This window comes from Malaclemys terrapin, chromosome 1 (assembly GCF_027887155.1).
Source record: "Malaclemys terrapin pileata isolate rMalTer1 chromosome 1, rMalTer1.hap1, whole genome shotgun sequence".
In the NCBI taxonomy this organism is placed as follows: Eukaryota; Metazoa; Chordata; order Testudines; family Emydidae; genus Malaclemys; species Malaclemys terrapin.
Genome location: NC_071505.1, coordinates 134,968,633 through 134,987,659, shown reverse-complemented (window position 1 = coordinate 134,987,659; position 19,027 = coordinate 134,968,633). Strand labels below are relative to the sequence as shown.

The 19,027-nt window shown below is 48.3% G+C and overlaps 1 protein-coding gene across 1 annotated transcript; it reads left to right on the top strand.

The window, feature by feature from the left end:
• The first annotated feature begins 58 nt into the window (after positions 1 to 58).
• On the top strand, positions 59 to 8,575 carry NECAP1 (NECAP endocytosis associated 1). The gene is made up of 8 exons (XM_054039896.1): positions 59 to 225; positions 2,537 to 2,637; positions 2,793 to 2,897; positions 3,200 to 3,281; positions 3,743 to 3,851; positions 3,959 to 4,145; positions 4,781 to 4,886; positions 6,016 to 8,575. Exons 1-8 carry the CDS (start codon positions 128 to 130, stop codon positions 6,062 to 6,064), a joined length of 837 nt encoding a protein of 278 aa, XP_053895871.1. The 5' UTR covers positions 59 to 127; the 3' UTR covers positions 6,065 to 8,575.
• The last annotated feature ends 10,452 nt before the right edge of the window (positions 8,576 to 19,027 follow it).

Here is a 19,027-nt window from a genome sequence, read left to right as displayed (position 1 = left end):
GATTTCAACATGGCCACCATCTCCCACGGAGCAGCCTTTGCCCTTAACAAAAATGGCGGTCGGAAGCATCCCCGGTTACTAGGACCCCCCGCCCCTTCGCTCCCCCCGCTGGGGTCTCAGATGCGAGATGGCGGCGGCCGAGGCGGAGTACGAGTCCATCCTGTGTGTGAAGCCCGATGTCAGCGTCTACCGCATCCCGCCGCGGGCCTCCAACCGGGGATACAGGTAGCGGGGCCGCAACCTGCCCTGCCCCGCCCCGCCCCGGGTGAGCGGGGCCGGCGTGTCCCGTCCTGCCCCCGGGGGCAGCTTCACCCTCCTCCCCTGGCCCGCTTGCTGCCCCCGTCGCGGGGGCAAGGCCCTGCCCGTGGTCCCGGCGTCGCGCTGCCGACCCCCGGCCGTGCCCCCCGCTCTGCCCGCCGGCGCCCAGCGGGACTGTCCCGCGCGTGTCTCGTCCCGGGGGCTCCGCTCCCCGAAAGCCCGGAGGGGGTGGGGAGCCAGGAGACTGGGCTGCGGAGCCTTGGGCCGGGCCGGCTGCGGGCACGGAGGGGGGCACTCGGTCTGGGGTCGCTCAGCCCCCCAGGACTGGGCTGCTCAGGCCCCTCTGCTGGCAGCGCCGGGGCAAGTGAGCTCTCTCCCCCCAGCGGGCTCTCCCCGGGGCAGGGCTCGGGCGCACGGGCAGGAGGGTCGCCTTTGAGAGACGCTTGTGCTGCCCCTGTGTTTGCTGCACTTGTTCTCCGGATAAATGGAACCTTCTTGTCTCTAGCGGTTGCCTGTCTGGCAGTCTTCAGCAGTGCTAAAATGCACAGGCAGACTAGTAGGGAGGGGGAATCCTCCGAGCTATTTCTCTCCCCCCCCCCCCCCCATTGTTAAAATGAGGAATACAAACAAAGCCAACTACCTCTTTGCCATTTGTAGATGTTTATTTTCCCCCATCTGACTGGTTAGTTTCACTGTCCTAATGCCAATCGGTTTCACTTCCTAATGCTTGTGTCATAGGCGGTGTGGTGTTCGATTTTCTGACACTGCAAGGGAAGGAAAAATGACTCTCTATAAAAATGGCACCTTACTCAACAGTTCTGCTCCCTGTGTGTGCTCTGAGTCATACAATACCTGCTCTCTTCAGTGACAAATATGTTTTACCTCCCATTATCCCTGCAGATCCAGGACAGCTACGGAAGAGTGAGCTGGATTCTGTTCTGGCTCTTGCACGGTCACAGATTTGACTGGAGTCAGCATGACTTGTTCTGCATGAATAAGCAGAGGGTTGGAGGGCAGATGCTTTTTCTTACTAATACCTGGCCTACCACTGATCCTCTCTGGCCTTGAACAAGTCAACTGGGGCCTGACTTTGAGGTGTTGAGCATCTGCAACTTCACTGGCTTCAGCTGAAGTAGTGGTTGCTCAGCTCTTTTGAAAATCAGAAACAAAATCAGTCTCATGCTCTTCATTTTATGGATGGAAAACATTCTTTCCATGTTGCAGAGGTTTGGGGATTAACTAGTTGATTTTATATCAATTGTTTTGATTATAAAAATAAAATATTTAGCCAAATTCCAAGGCTAACTTATGTCCTCAGTTACACCTGTCTACTTTGTCAGACACCAAGAGTGAATGGGCTTAACTAAAAGTTGAGCTTACCTTATACAACGTCACTTCATAGTGATGTATGAGCCAGAAGGAATTCATCTTGACCCTCAAATCCCGGGATGAGTTTGCAGGGCCAGCAGTTAGCAAATCTTTCTCCTTGCCTATAGATGGACCATATGTCATCTGGAATTGCAGGACATGATTATCAAACTCTACAATGCCATCCTTACAAAGTCGCTGGTGTGACTGACTTACACCTTGAAGTGCAGGTGTCGCTAGCCCTAGTAATTTTTATCTGAAGTGTCACTGCAGATACTATTCCTGGTCATATACATATATAATCTGGTCTCCGAAATTCCTTAATTGCTTTGCTTAAGTAACATCCTGCAACAGAGAGTTCCGTGGTTAATGATATGGCATGTGGATGTGTGAAAGTGTAACTTCCTTTTTAATCCATTTTAAACACACTCTGTTTAATTTCAGAGCGTCTCATTGTTTTCCTGGAACAGAATGGGGTAAATAGCAATAACAGTGTGGTTTCCTTCTCTAGGCCATTAATCATTTTTACAGGCCTTCCCTGTTTCAACTCAGCAGCCTTGTACTCTGAACATTTCCCTGGACTGAAGCCTTTTCCCCTGTCTGTATCTCTAATAACTTTGGATGCCTTTCTCGGGGTTATTTCTATTTCTGCCTGCACAGGGGAGTAAATACAGAAAGATGGGCCATCAGAGTCTCCTGTGTGGAGCTGGTAACAGCTGAGAGAGGGTTGAGATTCTGAGACTTGTACTTAATTTCAGAAGAGATGTGAAATAAGGGAGCAGTGGGTGCTGCAGGTCAGAACTGAGATGCATTAGCTGAGCTGTGTGGGAAGCGCAGGACAGGAAGAGGCTGCAGGGCAGGCCTGAGGTGCTATCAGTGAACATACCTTGCTGTTCATTTCCCCGCCCAGGGCATCTGACTGGAAACTGGACCAGCCGGACTGGACAGGGCGTCTCCGTGTCACGTCAAAAGGCAAAATTGCATATATAAAGCTAGAGGATAAAGTTTCAGGTAAGGCAGGGTGAGGGTGTGAGGTTGTTTTATGGCTGCTACCTCTGACTCACCCTAGGGGGGACACCCTAGTTAATAGCTCAGTATAGCAGTTTTCTTTGTGGGAAAGAATGCATGGGATTCCTTTCCTTAACTCCCTGCCCTTTATCCCCCAGGAGAGCTCTTTGCTCAGGCTCCCATAGACCAGTTCCCTGGCCTTGCAGTGGAGACTGTGACAGATTCCAGCCGGTACTTTGTCCTCCGAATTCAGGATGGGAATGGTGAGTAGAAAGGGAAGATGCTATGTGGTGCAGCAGGGAGTGTGCCATGGAAATGAGGTGCATTCAGGCCAGGGCAAAGGAGATCCGGCCATAGCTTGTTGGCTGAGTTACATGGATGCTAGCTACCCTTTGGAATGGTGAGGTGGCTGGGACTGCTGGGGGGGGATTGCAGTAGGCTGAGCAGGGCTGGTGGATTGGCGAGTGAGGGTATGTGACATCTGGGCGAGGAGTGGGTTGATACATTGGGCTGAGAAGGAATCTGCAAGGCTTCCCCTCCCATGCTGACATCTGTTTCCCACCAGGGCGAAGCGCTTTCATTGGCATCGGCTTCTCAGATCGGGGTGACGCCTTTGACTTCAATGTCTCCCTGCAGGATCACTTCAAGTGAGTCCCATCTCCCCTAGGGCATTGTTCCTCTGCCGGTATGCAGCATGTGGTGGGTGCTCACCCATGGCACCATGGGGGCAGGATTCCTTTGGGCCCTGGTGCAGCCCAGCTGTGCAGTTTCAGCAGTAGCACTTGAGGACACTGTCACCCAAGGTATGGGCTCAAAGTTAACCTGGGTCACAGAGTTGCTCTTGCCTCTGACGTGGCAGTCTCCCAATTGGTGCCACTGCAGGGCAGGATGGGGTGGTTGGAATGTATTGTAGTGTTAAAGGGACTGTCCTTCTGGGGACATGGTAGCTTGAACTCTCTGCTGTCTGGCTCTAGTGCTGACCCTGCAAGTACTAGGAATAAAGCCAGACAATGTGCTCCCCAGGAGAAAATTTCCCATGGTCCTTTTGCGGCCTCCATTTGTCAAGAGCTCTCAACTGCTTCTCCCTTTCTTCCTTCTTTGAATCCAGGTGGGTGAAACAGGAGACCGAAATCTCCAAGGAGTCACAGGAAACTGACACACGCCCCAAACTGGACCTAGGGTTCAAGGAAGGACAGACCATCAAACTAAACATTGGGGTAAGGATCTCCCCAGCCTAGCCAACTCTGAGCCAAGTGCCATTTCCAGGCTCACAGCTGTATTCCACTAGAGAATCCTCTTCAAATCCATTTCGGTGTCTTTACAGAACATGCCAACAAAGAAAGGAGGGGCACCCAAACCCCGTGCAGCTGGATTGGGGGGGCTGAACCTGCTCCCACCCCCTCCAGGTGGCAAAATCACAGCCCCTCCAATCCCTCCCCCATCTTCAACAGCCATTTCCAACCATGTGACGCCACCACCAGTGCTGAAATCCAGCAACATGGGCAATGCTGGTAAGTGCTGAGTATGGATGGGAGGGGTCACCAGCACAGGGCAACTTATTCTAGTTCAAACTGGAATTATTTGGGGGAAGTTCTATGGCCTTTGTTAGATAGGAGGGCAGGCTAGATGATCTGTGCTCCATTCTGACCTTGAAATCTGTGAATCTCTCAAGCCCTATCAGTTGCCCGTTTGGTCACTCATTTGCGTTCAGCCCTGATCAGTACTAATCTAAAGTAGTTCCTATCTGTTCAGTGGCTTGTGTGAAATGAATTGGTGGTCTCAGTCCTCTGTCTTTTTGGAGCTAGTGTTCATGATGCAAATTATGAGGCTGCTAGTTGTAATGGTGGAAAAGGATTGATTGGGTCATGAGGATGTTGCGCATCCCTGAGGTGGTTGCAGCAAAACAGCTGGAAGCATGGTGGAGACCCAGCAAGAATAGCCAAGAAGAGCTAGTAATATAGTCCTGGAACCTTCACATCACTTCTCCTGAAGGCAGGGTTGTCTCTACAGGTGATCAATGTATTTCAATAGCAGTGACCTTGCAGGGAGGAAATATCCTGTAGGATGATGGTATTTAAACACTCCAGGGCTGTGAGTCTGTTTTATCAACAATTTTGAGTGTGTATGTATTTCTTCCTTCCCTCAGATATCCTGTTGGATTTGGACTCTCCTGCATCCATCTCTAAGGCACCAGCACTTGCTGCTGTTCCAGCCACCACAGACCTCTGGGGAGACTTCAGCACTGCATCCAGGTAACTAGCAGGGGAAGGGGACAGAAGACAGAGATTACATGATCTGAGGAATGGAAAACCTGTCTTATGAAAGGAGACTCAAAGAGCTTGGCTTGTTTAGCTTAACCAAAAGAAGGCTGAGGGGAGATATGATTGCTCTTTATAAATATATCAGAGGGATAAATATCAGGGAGGGGCAGGAATTATTTAAGCTTAGTACCAACGTGGACACAAGAACAAATGGATATAAACTGGCCATCAGGAAGTTTAGACTTGAAATTAGATGAAGGTTTCTAACCATTAGAAGAGTGAAGTTCTGGAACAGCCTTCCAACGGGAGTAGTGGAGGCAAAAGACATATCTGGCTTCAAGACTAAGCTTGATAAGTTTATGGAGGGGATGGTATGATGGGATAGCCTAATTTTAGCAATTAATTGATCTTTGATTATTAGCAGGTAAATATGCCCAATGGTCTGTGATGGGATGTTGGGATCTGAGTTACTACAGAGAATTCTTTCCTAGGAGTCTGGCTGGTGAATCTTGCCCACATGCTCAGAGTTTAACTGATCGCCATATTTGGGGTCGGGAAGGAATTTTCCTCCAGGGCAGACTGCTGCAGAGGCCCTGGAGGTTTTTCGCCTTCCTCTGCAGCGTGGGGCCTGGGTCACTTGCTGGAGGATTCTCTGCATCTTGAGGTCTTTAAACCACAATTTGAGGACTTCAGTAACTCAGGCATTGGTTAGGGGTTTGTTACAGGAGTGGGTGGGTGAGATTCTGTGGCCTGCGTTGTGCAGGAGGTCAGACTAGATTATCATAATGGTCCCTTCTGACCTTAAAGTCTATGAGAAGAAAGGGAGCACTGCAGGCAGGATTGAGGGGCATTGGCAAGGCTGTGTGGGGAGCCCAGGATTGGAATAGGGGGGGCTGCAGGGCAGGTTTGTAGGGCATTGGCAGGGCTGTGAGCGGAGGCGGGCTGCAAAGCAGATCTGAGGGGCATTGGCTGGGCTCTGTGGGGAGCCCAGCACTGGAATGGGGGGGGGGGGGGGGGGGGGCTGCAGAGCAGGACTAAGCGGCATTGGCAGAGCTGTGTAGGTGGGACAGCAATCCCAAGACTGGAACTGGGCCCTCTGACAGTCTTTTTGTCCTTTCAGCGCTGTTCCCAATCAGGGTCCTCAGCAGTCTAACTGGGTCCAGTTCTGAATGGCAAAGGCAGTGGAGTGGGAACAGACCGATGACCAAGAGGCTCTAGGGGCATCAAGTGGGATGGGAGGGATCCAAACCTCTCAAGACTTCAATCAAAAATCCTGGACAATCTTTCCTTCTAAAGTTTCCACTTCAATTGAGACTGATTTTTGATCTCACAGTAAAACTGCCAAAAACCCTGAGGGAACATCTCAAAATTCCGCCATATGATAGCCAGGGAGAGGAAGGGAGTTGTATCTCCTCTATCTACCTGGCTATTGAGAGATGCATCCTGTTTCTTGTTTCTGAGCTATCCATACAGGGAAATCAAGAATCCGTAATGTGAGGCCCATGAAGAGGGTTTGAAGTTGTCTGAGGCTTTTGTGTTTTTAAGCTCTCCGTCTGGTGAGGGCCAGCTCCCTCCCACTGTTAAAAAACCTTTCACAGGTATTCTACAGTAAAGACCCAAATCACTACAGCTTGGCTTGCAGGTCTGAGGGCTGTTAGGGTTTCATGCAGCCGTGTTTGGGGCACTAGTTTGTATTGATGGATTAGCTATGGCCCTAACTAGGAACAGCTAGGAGATTGGAGCAGTCTGCCTTCTCTCTCCTATGGAACATGATCTTGTGCATTAATCCTTAATCATGGCATGTCTGTCCAGACTGAGCCATAACCACCCCCTTGTTCTCTCTCCTTGGTCTGATATGCAGATCTTCCCTGTGATGGGTGTTCCCTGTGGCTTTGCGGGAGGAGACACAGGTCCATGTATAGACCGACCTGTCTCCAGGCCACAGACCTGGCACTTCATGATCATGACTTTCTCTTACTTGGTTTGTTCTTTTAGAAGCTGATCTTGGTGCTGCTTCCCTCCCTGCCCTTCCAAAGCACTCTCCTGTTTCCCTCCTCCTCCACTGAGATCTCAACATGCCATTGAGCTGTTTTAACTGGAAGTGTGCAAAAATGCCTGTTTTTATAATTGAACAGCCATGCTAGTGGTGTGGCTGGTTAGTGACTGGATTATCCCACCTCCATCAGCACTTCATCTCCCTAGCCTCTGCTGGGATACGTCCTGGTGAGACACCTGCATCTGGGCAGTGCTATGCCGAAATCACTTGCATTACAACAGTTTCCCTGTGCCCATAGATAGCTCAAGCTGCTCTGAGGGAGGGTGAGGAAGGGACAGATCCCATAGGACACCCCCCACACCGACTCTATTTGGGGAGGGATTGATTGCAGGTGGGAAGGTGGCTGAACCCTGACTAGGGTCTGGTCTTGCATGACATGTGGGCTATGACAGGCCATTTTGGAGCTGGGTGTCCTCTCCTTTCACACTCACACTCACACACATTTTCCACTTGTGGGCCTGAATCCCCCTGTCCCTCAAGCCCTTCTTAAGGGCATACAAAGTCTCTGAGGCAGAGAGGTCTTGTACCTCATTCCTTGTTCTGTTGGGAAGACTCTTAAAGCCCTTTGCTTTTCATTCCCCCCCCACCCTGTTCCCAAATAGCCATGCAAGTCCGCTTCCTAATCTGGGTCATTTTACAGGGAATCCTGGCCTCCTACCCACTTCCACCATATGGGCTTCAGTGGAGTCCCTAGCAGAACAGCCAGTCTCCCCAAACCTCCTGTAGCTGGGATCTGCTTTCTAGAACACTAGACATGGACTTTGCAGGCAGGTGTCTTCTTGTTTGTGACACTCAACTAGTGGCAACACGTTTATCCTCAGATGTACTGTAGAATCATTAAAACTTTGTTCACTTAATTTCTGCCCTCCACCTCTAAAATCGCAGGGCTAGAGTTCTAAAAGGGGAGCAGCTAATTGGGCACTTTTGTCCTTCCAATTGGTCTCCAACCCTTTTTCTCTCTTGTCCACTGTTGCGATTGTAGACTACCTCTCTGCAGGCTCGCTAGTACTGAGGGCATTGAGAGGCCAATTTGCACTTGGAGCATCTCTCTAGGAAGCAAAAACTATTTTGAAGAGACTTGTGGGAGTGCCATGTCTCTGTAAAGCTGCTGCAGTTCTACTTGTGGAAGTGGGGACCAGATTGCAGGCTTGGATGGATAGATGTATTTTAAATAGCCACCTATTCCTGATCCCCAGATGTATTTTCCCCTCTTGATATTTGCTCCTGAATCTCACTGTTGGTTTAGCTCCCTGTCTCCGAGGCTTCCCTTTCTCCTATGAATTTGTTAAATGGATGGGTGTAAATCATTAACCCCTTCCTCTCCTGGTGGTCTCTACACCAGGCCATATGCTCTGGCTGTTGGCTCAAATCTTCCATATCAGTGGCAGGTCCAGTCATTTCAATTATATATCAGTTTCCAAAACTAAGGAAGTTCACAGCATCAATTAGCAACTAACCAGGAGCCTCTCCCTCTGTGTAATGTCTCTTAGCTAGTATTCTGGAGATAATATATTATGTATTTGCAAAGCTGAAGAAGCAAAAATTAAAGATGTATGTATATAAAGCATAAAATGTACTGGTGCAATAATGGTAATTAAAAACAAGAAAAAATTGGGAAAATGAACTCTCTTAAATTAAGTGAATTTTGTGCTGGGGCAGCTGCCCTATTGACTAAAGGCCTCTGTTTGTACCTAAGAACTGCCATACTGCGTCACACTAATGGTTCATCAAGTCCAGCATACTGTCTCTGACAATGGACAGTACCAGAGCTTTATGGGGAGTGTACAGAGCAGGGCAGTTGGGTGATCCACCTCATACCCTGCCTCCTCTCCCCTCCCCCCCCCCCCTTACAGGGCTTCTGGCTGTCAGAAGTTTGGGGTCATCCAAGCATGGGGTTGTCTCTCTCACTATCTTGCCTAATAAGCATTGACGGACCTATGTTCCATGAACTCATGAAGTTCTTTTTTGAATCTGATTATACCTTTGGTCATCACAACGTCCCCTGGCAATGAGTTTCACAGGTTAATTGTGCGTTGTGTTTAAGGGTACGTCTACAGTACGAAATTAATTCAAACTTATTCTACTCGAATTTTTGGAAGCGATTTTATACATTTGGTGTTGTGTGTCCCCACTAAAGCGCGTGAATTCGGCGGAGTGCATCCACAGTACAGAGGCTAGCATCAAACGGCGGAGCATTGCACTGTGATAGCTATCCCACAGTTCCTGCGGTCTCTGCCACCCATTGGAATTGTGGGTTAAGCTCCCAGTGCATGATGGGGCAAAAACATTCTCGTGGGTGTTTCTGGGTGTGTGCCGTCACTCGCTGCTCCTCCCTCCGTGAAAGCTATGGCAGATGCCATACTGCCAGCAGACGGTGCAGTATGGTGCACCCCCTGTCTCCTGGTACTATGAATCCACCTCGCATGTCCTCTCATCTTTCTGTCTACTCTTTTATCTAACCATTTCCCACCTTTTTGCGGCTACCGTGAACCAAGCAGCACAGCTTCCGCCGCAAATTCTGCTCACGCTTCCACTGCAAACTCTGCTGTCCCGCTCTTGCAGCTCTAGCGAGCTTCCCGACTCCGTGAAAGCTACAGAAGACAACCATTTACCACCTTTTATCAGCCATCTTGAACCGAACAGCTCTCCTACGTTTCGCGCCCTTTTTCCAGGATTAACCATGCAGGCGCCATAGCGCGGCAAGCATGGAGCCCACTCAGATCTCCGCTGCAGTTTTGACCATTGTAAATACCTCGTGCATTATCCAGCAGTATGTGCAGTACCTGCAAAACCAGGTGAGGAAGCGACGACAGTGCAATTACTATACTGATGAGGACATGGACACAGATGTTCCTAGAAGCACAGCATATGGCGATTGGGAGATCATGGTGGCATTGGGCCAGGTTCTTGCCATGGAACGCCGATTCTGGGCCCGGGAAACAAGCACAGACTGGTGGGACCACATAGTGTTGCAGGTCTGGGATGATTCCCAGTGGCTGCGAAACTTTCGTATGCGTAAGGGCACTTTCATGGAACTTTGTGACTTGCTTTCCCCTGCCCTGAAGCGCAAAGACACCAAAATGACAGCATCCCTCACAGTTGAGAAGCGAGTGGCCATAGCATGTGGAAGCTTGCAACGCCAAACAGCTACCAGTCAGTTGGGAATCAGTTTGGAGTGGGCAAATCTACTGTGGGGGCTGCTGTGATCCAAGTAGCCAACGCAATCAAAAACCTGCTGATATCAAGGGTAGTGACTCGGGGAAACGTGCAGGTCATAGTGGATGGCTTTGCTGCAATGGGATTCCCAAAATGTGATGGGGCGATAGATGGAACTCATATCCCTATCTTGGCCCTGGCACACCGGGACGGCTAGTACATAAACTGCAAGGGGTACTTTTCCATGGTGCTGCAAGCACTGGTGGATCACAAGGGATGTTTCACCGACATCAGCGTGGGATGGTGGGGAGAGGTGCATGACGCTCGCATCTTGAGGAACTCTGGTCTGTTTGAACAGCTGCAGGAAGGGACTTACTTCCTAGACCAGAAAATTACTGTTGGGGATGTTGAAATGCCTATAGTTATCCGCAGGTACCCAGCCTACCCCTTAATGCCATGGCTCATGAAGCCATACACAGACATCCTGGACAGGAGTAAGGAGCAATTCAACAATAGGCTGAGCAAGTGCAGAATGGTGGTAGAATGTGCTTTTGCACGTTTGAAAGGGCGCTGGTGCAGTTTACTGACTCAGTTAGATCTCAGCACAACCAATATTCTAATTGTAATTGCTGCTTGTTGTGTGCTCCACAATATCTGTGAGAGGAAGGGGGAGACGTTTATGGCGGGGGGTGAGGTTGAGGCAACTCGCCTGACAGCCAATTTCGCACAGCCAGACAACGAAGCGATTAGAAGAGCGCAGCAGGGTGTGCTGCGCATCAGAGAAGCTTTGAAAGCCAGTTTCATGACTGGCCAGGGTATGGTGTGACAGTTGTTTGTTTCTCTTGAAGTTACCTGCCCCCTATATATATGAAAGGAAATTAAGTCAAAATTGTTTAAAAAACTGTTCTTTATTATTTGTTGCGCAACAGATTGAGAGAAATCAGATGGTAGACCGGGATGGGGCGGGTATTGTGTTTGGGGGGTGGAGGAGGAGTGAAGGACAAGTCCAGAAACCAAATCAAAAGTTCGCAGATGCCCGCTTTTTGCTGCTTGGGCAATCCTCTGGGGTTGAGTGTGTGGGTCCCTGTAGCCTCCCCGCTCGTGTTCTTGGGCATCTGGGTGAGGAGGCTATGGAACTTGGGGAGGAGGGAGGGCGGTTATTCAGGGGCTGCAGCGGCAGTCTGTGGTCTTACTGCAATGAGATCCAGTACCTCCCGTTCGGAGTTGGAGCTCGTCTGCGAATCCAGGACTGCGTGATCTCTTGTGATGGTGGACTCTGCATGGTTGCCTGTGATGGTGGACTGTGCTGATGGTCATCTGTGCTGATGGTGACCAAACAGAAAATGAAATTCAAAAGTTCCTGGGGCTTTTCTTGCCCACCTGGCTTGTGCATCGGAGTTGAGAGTGTTGTCCAGAGCCGTCACAAGGGAGCATTCTGGGATAGCTCCCAGAGGCCAACAACGTCGAATTGCGTCCACAATACCTTTAACCCGGGATTGCAATCTCGATTTAAACACTTGTGGCACCTTAGAGACTAACAAATTTATTAGAGCATAAGCTTTCGTGGACTACAGCCCACTTCTTCGGATGCATAGTCCACGAAAGCTTATGCTCTAATAAATTTGTTAGTCTCTAAGGTGCCACAAGTACTCCTGTTCTTCTTTTTGCGGATACAGACTAACACGGCTGTTACTCTGAGATTTAAACACTACTCCACTTGTCAAGGTGGAGTACAGAAAACAGATTAAAGAGCCCTTTAAATTGAAAAAAAGGGGTTTAGTAGTGTAGACCAGGCCTAAGAGTATTTGTTCTTGTTTGTATTAAACCAATGGCAGGAGTATATAGTAGTTGAAGTGCTTTAGGATGAAAGGTACTACGGGGAATATTTCTCACTGAAACCCACTACCATTGTGCTCCTGCAGCAGTACTACAAAGTGAAGTGATAAACCCCTGGCACTGAGCAGCCAAACTTCATGGTGCTCCCTGGGAGAAGCATAAGAGTACAGCAGCCTCGATAGATGCAAGAGTTCTTCTGCACTCTTAGAACATATTCAGGGGTAATGGGTTGGCAAGTCTAGTAATGTGTTACATGGGTTGAAAATCTTGAAGTACAAATGAAAATGAAAAGCTATGTTAATGCTCAGGTAACTGTTCAAGGGAGCTAGAGACTTTGCCATCTAGGTCACCAGTAACTTCAACCCAGATCAGTATAGATAGGAGTGGCTGGGAACAATTTTCTGTGGTGGCTGATGTGAAAGGTATTTGATAGCTTTCGGTTACCAGGGGGGAGATGTGTCCCATACCACAAAATGCTTATTTTCCCAGTGTTAGGCATAGCAGAGAGGCTAAGGATTGGCCCTGGAGGCTAAGCACTCCCACAGTCTTGGTGTGAAGCATGGTCTTAGAGGTGGCTGGTAATGTAGTCCTGCCTGTTCTCTGAGTAAATGGAGGATTATGTACAGCAGCTCCTTTCACCAGAGTCAAATCCGCATGGAAGTAACAATGCGGGGAGGTACTAGAAAGGGGGAGAAAGAAGAGGGTTGGACAGAGCAGTATGGGAATGTGTAAGGAGGAGGCGTGTAGGGAAGAGGAAGGGAGATCCTACTGCTTTGGTAGCTTTGATCTTGGTTTTGCATATACAGCAGCATGGATGTGTCTAATAGGAACTAGTAAGGGAACAGGTTTGAATTGCATCATCTTGATAACATCCTATAAATCTGCCCCCCACCCACACACACACACATTATGAGCAGGACAGGGAGACAGCTCCTCTTCTCTGTTTGCAGTGAAGAGGGTTTGGTTCTGGCATTAGGTTATTGGTGCAGTGACCCTATGTCAGCACCTCCCATTCCCCCTCTCCCACACCTTGCATTGCAAATGCTTTCTTCTAACCCAGCCTAAGCAAAGGGCTGGCTGTTAAGACCTCCTCCTACACATGATGTTATACACAACAGCTCTCTCCAGATGAAGGATTAAGGCTAGGCCTTTGAGTATAAGTCTGTGATTTGATCTCCTGATCATCTCCCAAGTAACGGTATTTATTTTGTACTGCAGAATGAACCAGCAGGCTTACTTGGTCTGCTGGGAATAGCTGCTTCTAGGCCCATAGCAGTGAGCGGAGAAGCTGGGTGGGAGGTGAGCCGTTGCGTTGGCTGAATGAGAAGAGAATGCTACCACCACGAACATAAGGTCTGAAAGATGGTGGGGGAAAGTTTGACACCTGGGCAAAACTAGGACCTATAATCTGAAAATGGTTCAGCTCCACTGATGGTAACTGTAGTGTAGCTGGGCATTTTTCCCATTATGTCATCTAACCCTGCTTTGGGCAGGCTGAGCAAAAATACCCAAGCCCTGGTTCCACCACAGCTTCTGTGGTTGATGCCAGTAATAGTGTGGCATCAGCTGTGAATTACAGGCATGAATTTTCTGGTGCAGGACAAGGTCTTGGGCCTGCACCGAATAGAATTTCTGAAGGACGAGAAGAGGAAGGCAGTTCATAGTTCTCAATATTCAAACGGAACTTCCTTCCAGCTTGGGACCAATCTGCCCAGTTCAAAGTCTTTTGTTTTCCAGAGGATCTTCCAGGTGTTGAAATGTGTTGGCAGGGGGGAGGGGAAAGAGGCCAAGTGATGATATTACAGTTCCTCATTTATACTTTCTTCCAGCTACTAGAAAGATCCTTGCCCTGACTTGGGGGTCAGGCAGTCTCCATTGCATATGTGCCCTCTCTAAGGAGTCTCTGGGAGATGGGATTCTGCTGGATCAGCCATCAATGCCTTTCTGGCCAGTGACAGCTGCTCTTTTGTCCCTACTGAAAGGCCAGCTGTGGGCATATCATAGAATATCAGGATTGGAAGATGTCAAGGCTGGATCCCCACTTTGAACTTTAGGGTACAAATGTAGGGGCTTGCATGAAAACTTCTAAGCTTAACTACCAGCTTAGCTCTGGTTCTGCTGCCACCATTTCAATGGATTCCATTCCTGGGGAACCTTGAAAAACCTTCACCAATTCCCTGGTGAATACAGATCCAAACCCCTTGGATTTTAAAACAAGGAGAAATTAACCATCCCCCCTCCTTCCTCCCACCAACTCCTGGTGAATACAGTTCCAACCCCCCTGGGATCTACAACAGGGAGAAATTAACCATCCCCCCTCCTTCCTCCCACCAACTCCTGGTGAATCAAGATCCAAACCCCTTGGATCTTAAAACAAGGAAAAATCAATCAGGTTCTAAAAAGAAGGCTTTTAATTAAAGAAAAAAAGGTAAAAATCATCTCTGTAAAATCAGTATGGAAATTAACCTTACAGGGTAATCAAACTTAAAGAGCTCAGAGGACTCCCCTCTAGTCTCAGGTTCAAAGTACAGCAAACAAAGATAAACACTCTAGTAAAAGGTACATTTACAAGTTGAGAAAACAAAGGAAAACTAACACGCCTTGCCTGGCTATTTACTTACAAGTTTGAAATAGGAGAGACTTGTTTAGAAAGATGTGGAGAACCTGGATTGATGTCTGGTCCCTCTCAGTCCCGAGAACGAACACACTCCCAAACAAAGAACACAAACAACAGCCTTCCCCCCCGCCCCCCAAGATTTGAAAGTATCTTGTCCCCTTATTGGTCCTTTAGGTCAGATGCCAGCCAGGTTACCTGAGCTTCTTAACCCTTTACAGGGAAAAGGATTTTGGAGTCTCTGGCCAGGAGGGATTTTATAGTACTGTACACAGGACAGCTGTTACCCTTCCCTTTATAGTTATGACAGAAGGGAACTCAGGAGGTCATCTAGTCCAACCCCCTGCTCAAAGCAGGACCAATCCCCAGACAGATTTTTCCCCCAGATCCCTAAATGGCCCCCTCAGGGAGGGGTCTCACAACCTTGGGTTTAGCAGGCCAATGGTCAAACCACTGAGCTATCCCATCCCCTTTCCCAACCTCACAACATATTTCAGTAACACACACACATAACAATACTTCATAACTTCCCATACAATGATAGCATATCCAATCCAGGAGGATATTAATGTTCAACAGCTCAAGACTTTTAAAATGATACCTCACAAAGCATACTTTGTACAAAACATATCATGATATCACAGTGGTGACTATAGGGGTTCCAGAGTGCTACTTTGAGGTACCGACTGCCATACCTCCCCACTATCTCCCAACAATCTGATGACTGCAATAAGGGTAATTGCCAAAATGCTTAACTGACCAAGAGCCTAAATGATAGAATTGATTTAGGGCCAGATTTTCAAAGGTATTTAGGTGCCTAAAGGTGCAAATAGGTACCTATCAGGGTTTACAAAAAAAAAGTGCCCAGGCAACTAACCTGCGTAATTCCCATTGATGAGTCAGTGATGCTTGGACTCCTTAGTACCTGTTTATACTCAAGTTGCAGTGCTTTAGCTATAGTGGTGTAGTTAAAGTACTACAAACTCCCCCAGTTGGAGCAATAGAAAGGTGTTTATATCCGTAAGCCTAATTCCCATAGGTCTGGTCTATACTACCCGCCTGAATCGGCGGGTAGAAATCGACCTCTCGGGGATCGATTTATCGCGTCCCGTCGGGACGCGACAATCGATCCCCAAATCAGCGCTCTAACTCCACCAGCGGAGGTGGTAGTAAGCGCCGCCGACAAAAAGCCGCAGAAGTCGATTTTGCCGCCGTCCTCACAACGGGGTAAGTCGGCTGCAATACGTCAAATTCAGCTACGCTATTCACGTAGCTGAATTTGCGTATCTTAAATCGACTCCCCGCTGTAGTGTAGATGTACCCATATTGGAAAGGGCATAAATGATACTGATACAACCCCCCTAGTGGTAGCACAGTTGTATCACCTTAACTAGATTGGTATAAAGAAGAACAGGAGTACTTGTGGCACCTTAGAGACTAACAAATTTATTAGAGCATAAGCTTTCGTGGACTACAGCCCACTTCTTCGGATGCATATAGAATGGAACATATAATGAGGAGATATATATACACACATACAGAGAGCATAAACAGGTGGGAGTTGTCTTACCAACTCTGAGAGGTATAGTATCAACTCTGTAGATTGGTATAGTTAAGGCAGTATAACTCTTGGCTGTAGTCAAGCCCTTAGATACTTAAGTATCCTTGAAAGCTAATGTGGTTAAGGCTAAACAAAACTAAACTATTGAGGTTACAAAATTGCACCCTGAACTGAAATACTTATGCTGGTGTAAAATGTGGGTGCTGGCCAGGCCTCAGTCATGTCTGGAAATGGAACTTGAGTGTTTCTGAAAACCTTAGAATCACCGAACCATAGAGCTAGAAGGGGCCGCAATGGTCACCTAGTCTAACCCCCTGCCAAGAGGCTAGAAGTTGATAGGCACCTGCCCAAGAGAGACTTTCTGTAGGCAAAAGGGGAAATAAAGCCAGCGAGAGAAATGTAACAAGCAATATATTCAACAGAGAAACAGTTTCTACCAGTGTCTCTGCTGATTCTACCCTTCTGCTAGGAACTAACCAACAGAGTGGAAGGGGACAGCCTGCTGTTACTTTAAAAACAAATTAAAGTGTCATTGGAGGCCTAGTCTAATACAAATAAGCCTACGTGCTGCAGGGAGTGGTGTGAGTGACTCACAAGGGGGCACTTTACCCTCTGAGTCAGCACTGCCCCCGATGCCCAAGGTCAATGTCAGGAAGGGCTGGGCTGCAGGGCGTGGTGGGGATGACTCAGGAGAAGGTGCTCTTCTGGCTGTATCAGCACTGACCCCCAATGCCTAGGGCTGGTGCCAGGGAGCGCTGTTCTGCAGGGTTTGCTGTTCTCTCTGTGCCAGTACTGAGCCCAACGTTCAAGCATGGCAGGAGGGGGGCTGTGCTGTAGTGAGGGGTGTGCGTTTCCCTTTGTGTCAATACTAACCTCAGTGCCCCAGTGTGGCGTGAGGGGCAGTGTGGTTTGGAGGTGACATATTCTGGATGAAATCTAAAACTGGGGAGCTGACCCCTTGTCATGAAAAGTCCCACAGCGTGTTTAATAAAAGGTGGGGTGTTAACCTTGGCTGCATGGGAAATTCCAGACTTTAGTTTACTTCAGTCCCCCATTTCCATTGTAACTGGAGATGGCTTTCTTCTTCACTTCCTGTCCTGAACTGTTGTGTAGCACCACTGTCAGCTGTAACACGTGGAGGCAGCTACATTTGCCTAAGAAAATCGGCAACTGGGGATAGGGGCACATGCTCTGCCCAGAGTATAGGGGGAAAATACAGGAGGATTCAGAAGGGAAAGAGTGAATGTGCATACAGCCTACTCAGCTATACAGCTGGGGCAGAAGAGAAGGGTCGGTGCAGAACATTTATAATCATTGTGATTCATCTTGGCAACAGTGAACCATTTAATACCAGTGCCAAGTAAATGCACATAAAGCCTCTGAGATGTTGTTGTTCTTGCAGTGCCATCTGGTGGGTAACTATAACAGGTGCAGCTTGCCTACAAATATTAATCCCTTGGTATTGCTGGCCCAGATCCTCAAAGGTATTTAAGGTGCCTAAAAAGCAATGGGAGTTAGGTGCTTAAATACTTTTGAGGATCTGGGCCACTGTGCCTGTATTCAGCCTGGTAGCAACAGAGAATGCCCTGAAGACAGGAGAACACTTACGAGTGCAGTTTGAACTCCTATAAGCCCATAAAGAGGAGGAGTGGCTGTGTGGTCAGAACCCAGGACTGGGAATCCAGAGGTCTGGCTTCTATTCCTAGATCTACCATTAACTTGCTTGGTTTAGTCACTTCCCCTCTCTCCCTTTTCCTACCTATAAAATGGGGTAATGATACTTACTTCCCTCACAGGGGGGAGATTGAGTCTAAATGAATTAACATTTGTAAAGCATTGTACAATCCTTGGATGGGAAGTGCTGATGAAATGCCAAGGATTATAGCTATAGCAGGACATTGTTTAATTTGGGCTTCCCTGAACTGCATCCTCCCAACTCACTTCCACAAATGTCACATTTTTCCTCTACACATCCAAACTTCGCAGCCTGCCCCTGTCACTGTAACTGACTGAAAGCTCTGAGCCAGGGTATGGATTTGGCCCAAGGAAGGAGGGGTGGGGGGTGGGCAACCATGATGGTTGGAACGGACCTTTGGCAAGGTGAGAGTTTCTGGCCATTAGACGGGGGTGAGCTGTGACGTTTGGACTGAAGGCAAACAATGACTGACTAGTGCACCCTATAGTGCGGACTATTGACTTTGGGGTATAATTTAATTATGATTGGGAAGGTTAATGAAATGTAGCCTGCTTCTGTGGAAAATAGTCCCTAGTAAACAGATGAGATAAATGGACAGAGCTGCGGTTTACAACCTTCCTTCCCCTATTAGTTTGAAGTTTTCCCTGGACTATTTGGACCTCTTCTTCTTCCTCCTCTCTCCTCCTTTCCTCAAGCCCAGCTGCCTTTTTGCAGTTCTTTGTGCCTTTGTCTATCTTGTGGATTTTAAGGGCCCTGTCCCCACAGATGGTCACATTATTTGAGCTCGACCATGCAAAGAACGAGTTTGAACCCCACACACTCTTAGCTCCACCTTGTACACCTGGCAGGTTGGTTTCTGTGCAACTTGTAGCTCACTAGGCTTTGTGACATAAGGCTAGTCTACACTACAGAGGCTTTGCCGATACTGCTAAATTTTAAACTTTAAATTCACTGGGGTTTTCCTGGTCCGGCTTGCAAGCTAGGGGGCTCTGCAGGGAAGCAAGTGATCAGAGTCAAACTGCAGCCAGTCAACTTAGAGTAAGGTGGATGGAGTTGTGGCTACCTATTTTAGGGAGCAGCCTGCTTTGTCTCTCTCTGTTTTTGGTTCTTGTGTGTTATTGTTCTGAATCCTAAGAAATGAAGTAGTGTAACTGTTAAGGGGTTTCCCTTCTCCCTGCCCTGGTTCTTGTCATGCAGACAGAAAGCAGAAGAC

What these genes read in the sequence shown, in the direction of transcription:
- NECAP1 (XM_054039896.1), top strand. Translation starts at nt 128, where the DNA reads ATGGCGGCGGCCGAGGCGGAGTACGAGTCCATCCTGTGTGTGAAGCCC. An exon ending in TCCCTGCAGGATCACTTCAA is followed by an intron (nt 3,282 to 3,742) that starts GTGAGTCCCATC and finishes CTTTGAATCCAG; the next exon opens with GTGGGTGAAACAGGAGACCG. An exon ending in CCATCAAACTAAACATTGGG is followed by an intron (nt 3,852 to 3,958) that starts GTAAGGATCTCC and finishes GTGTCTTTACAG; the next exon opens with AACATGCCAACAAAGAAAGG.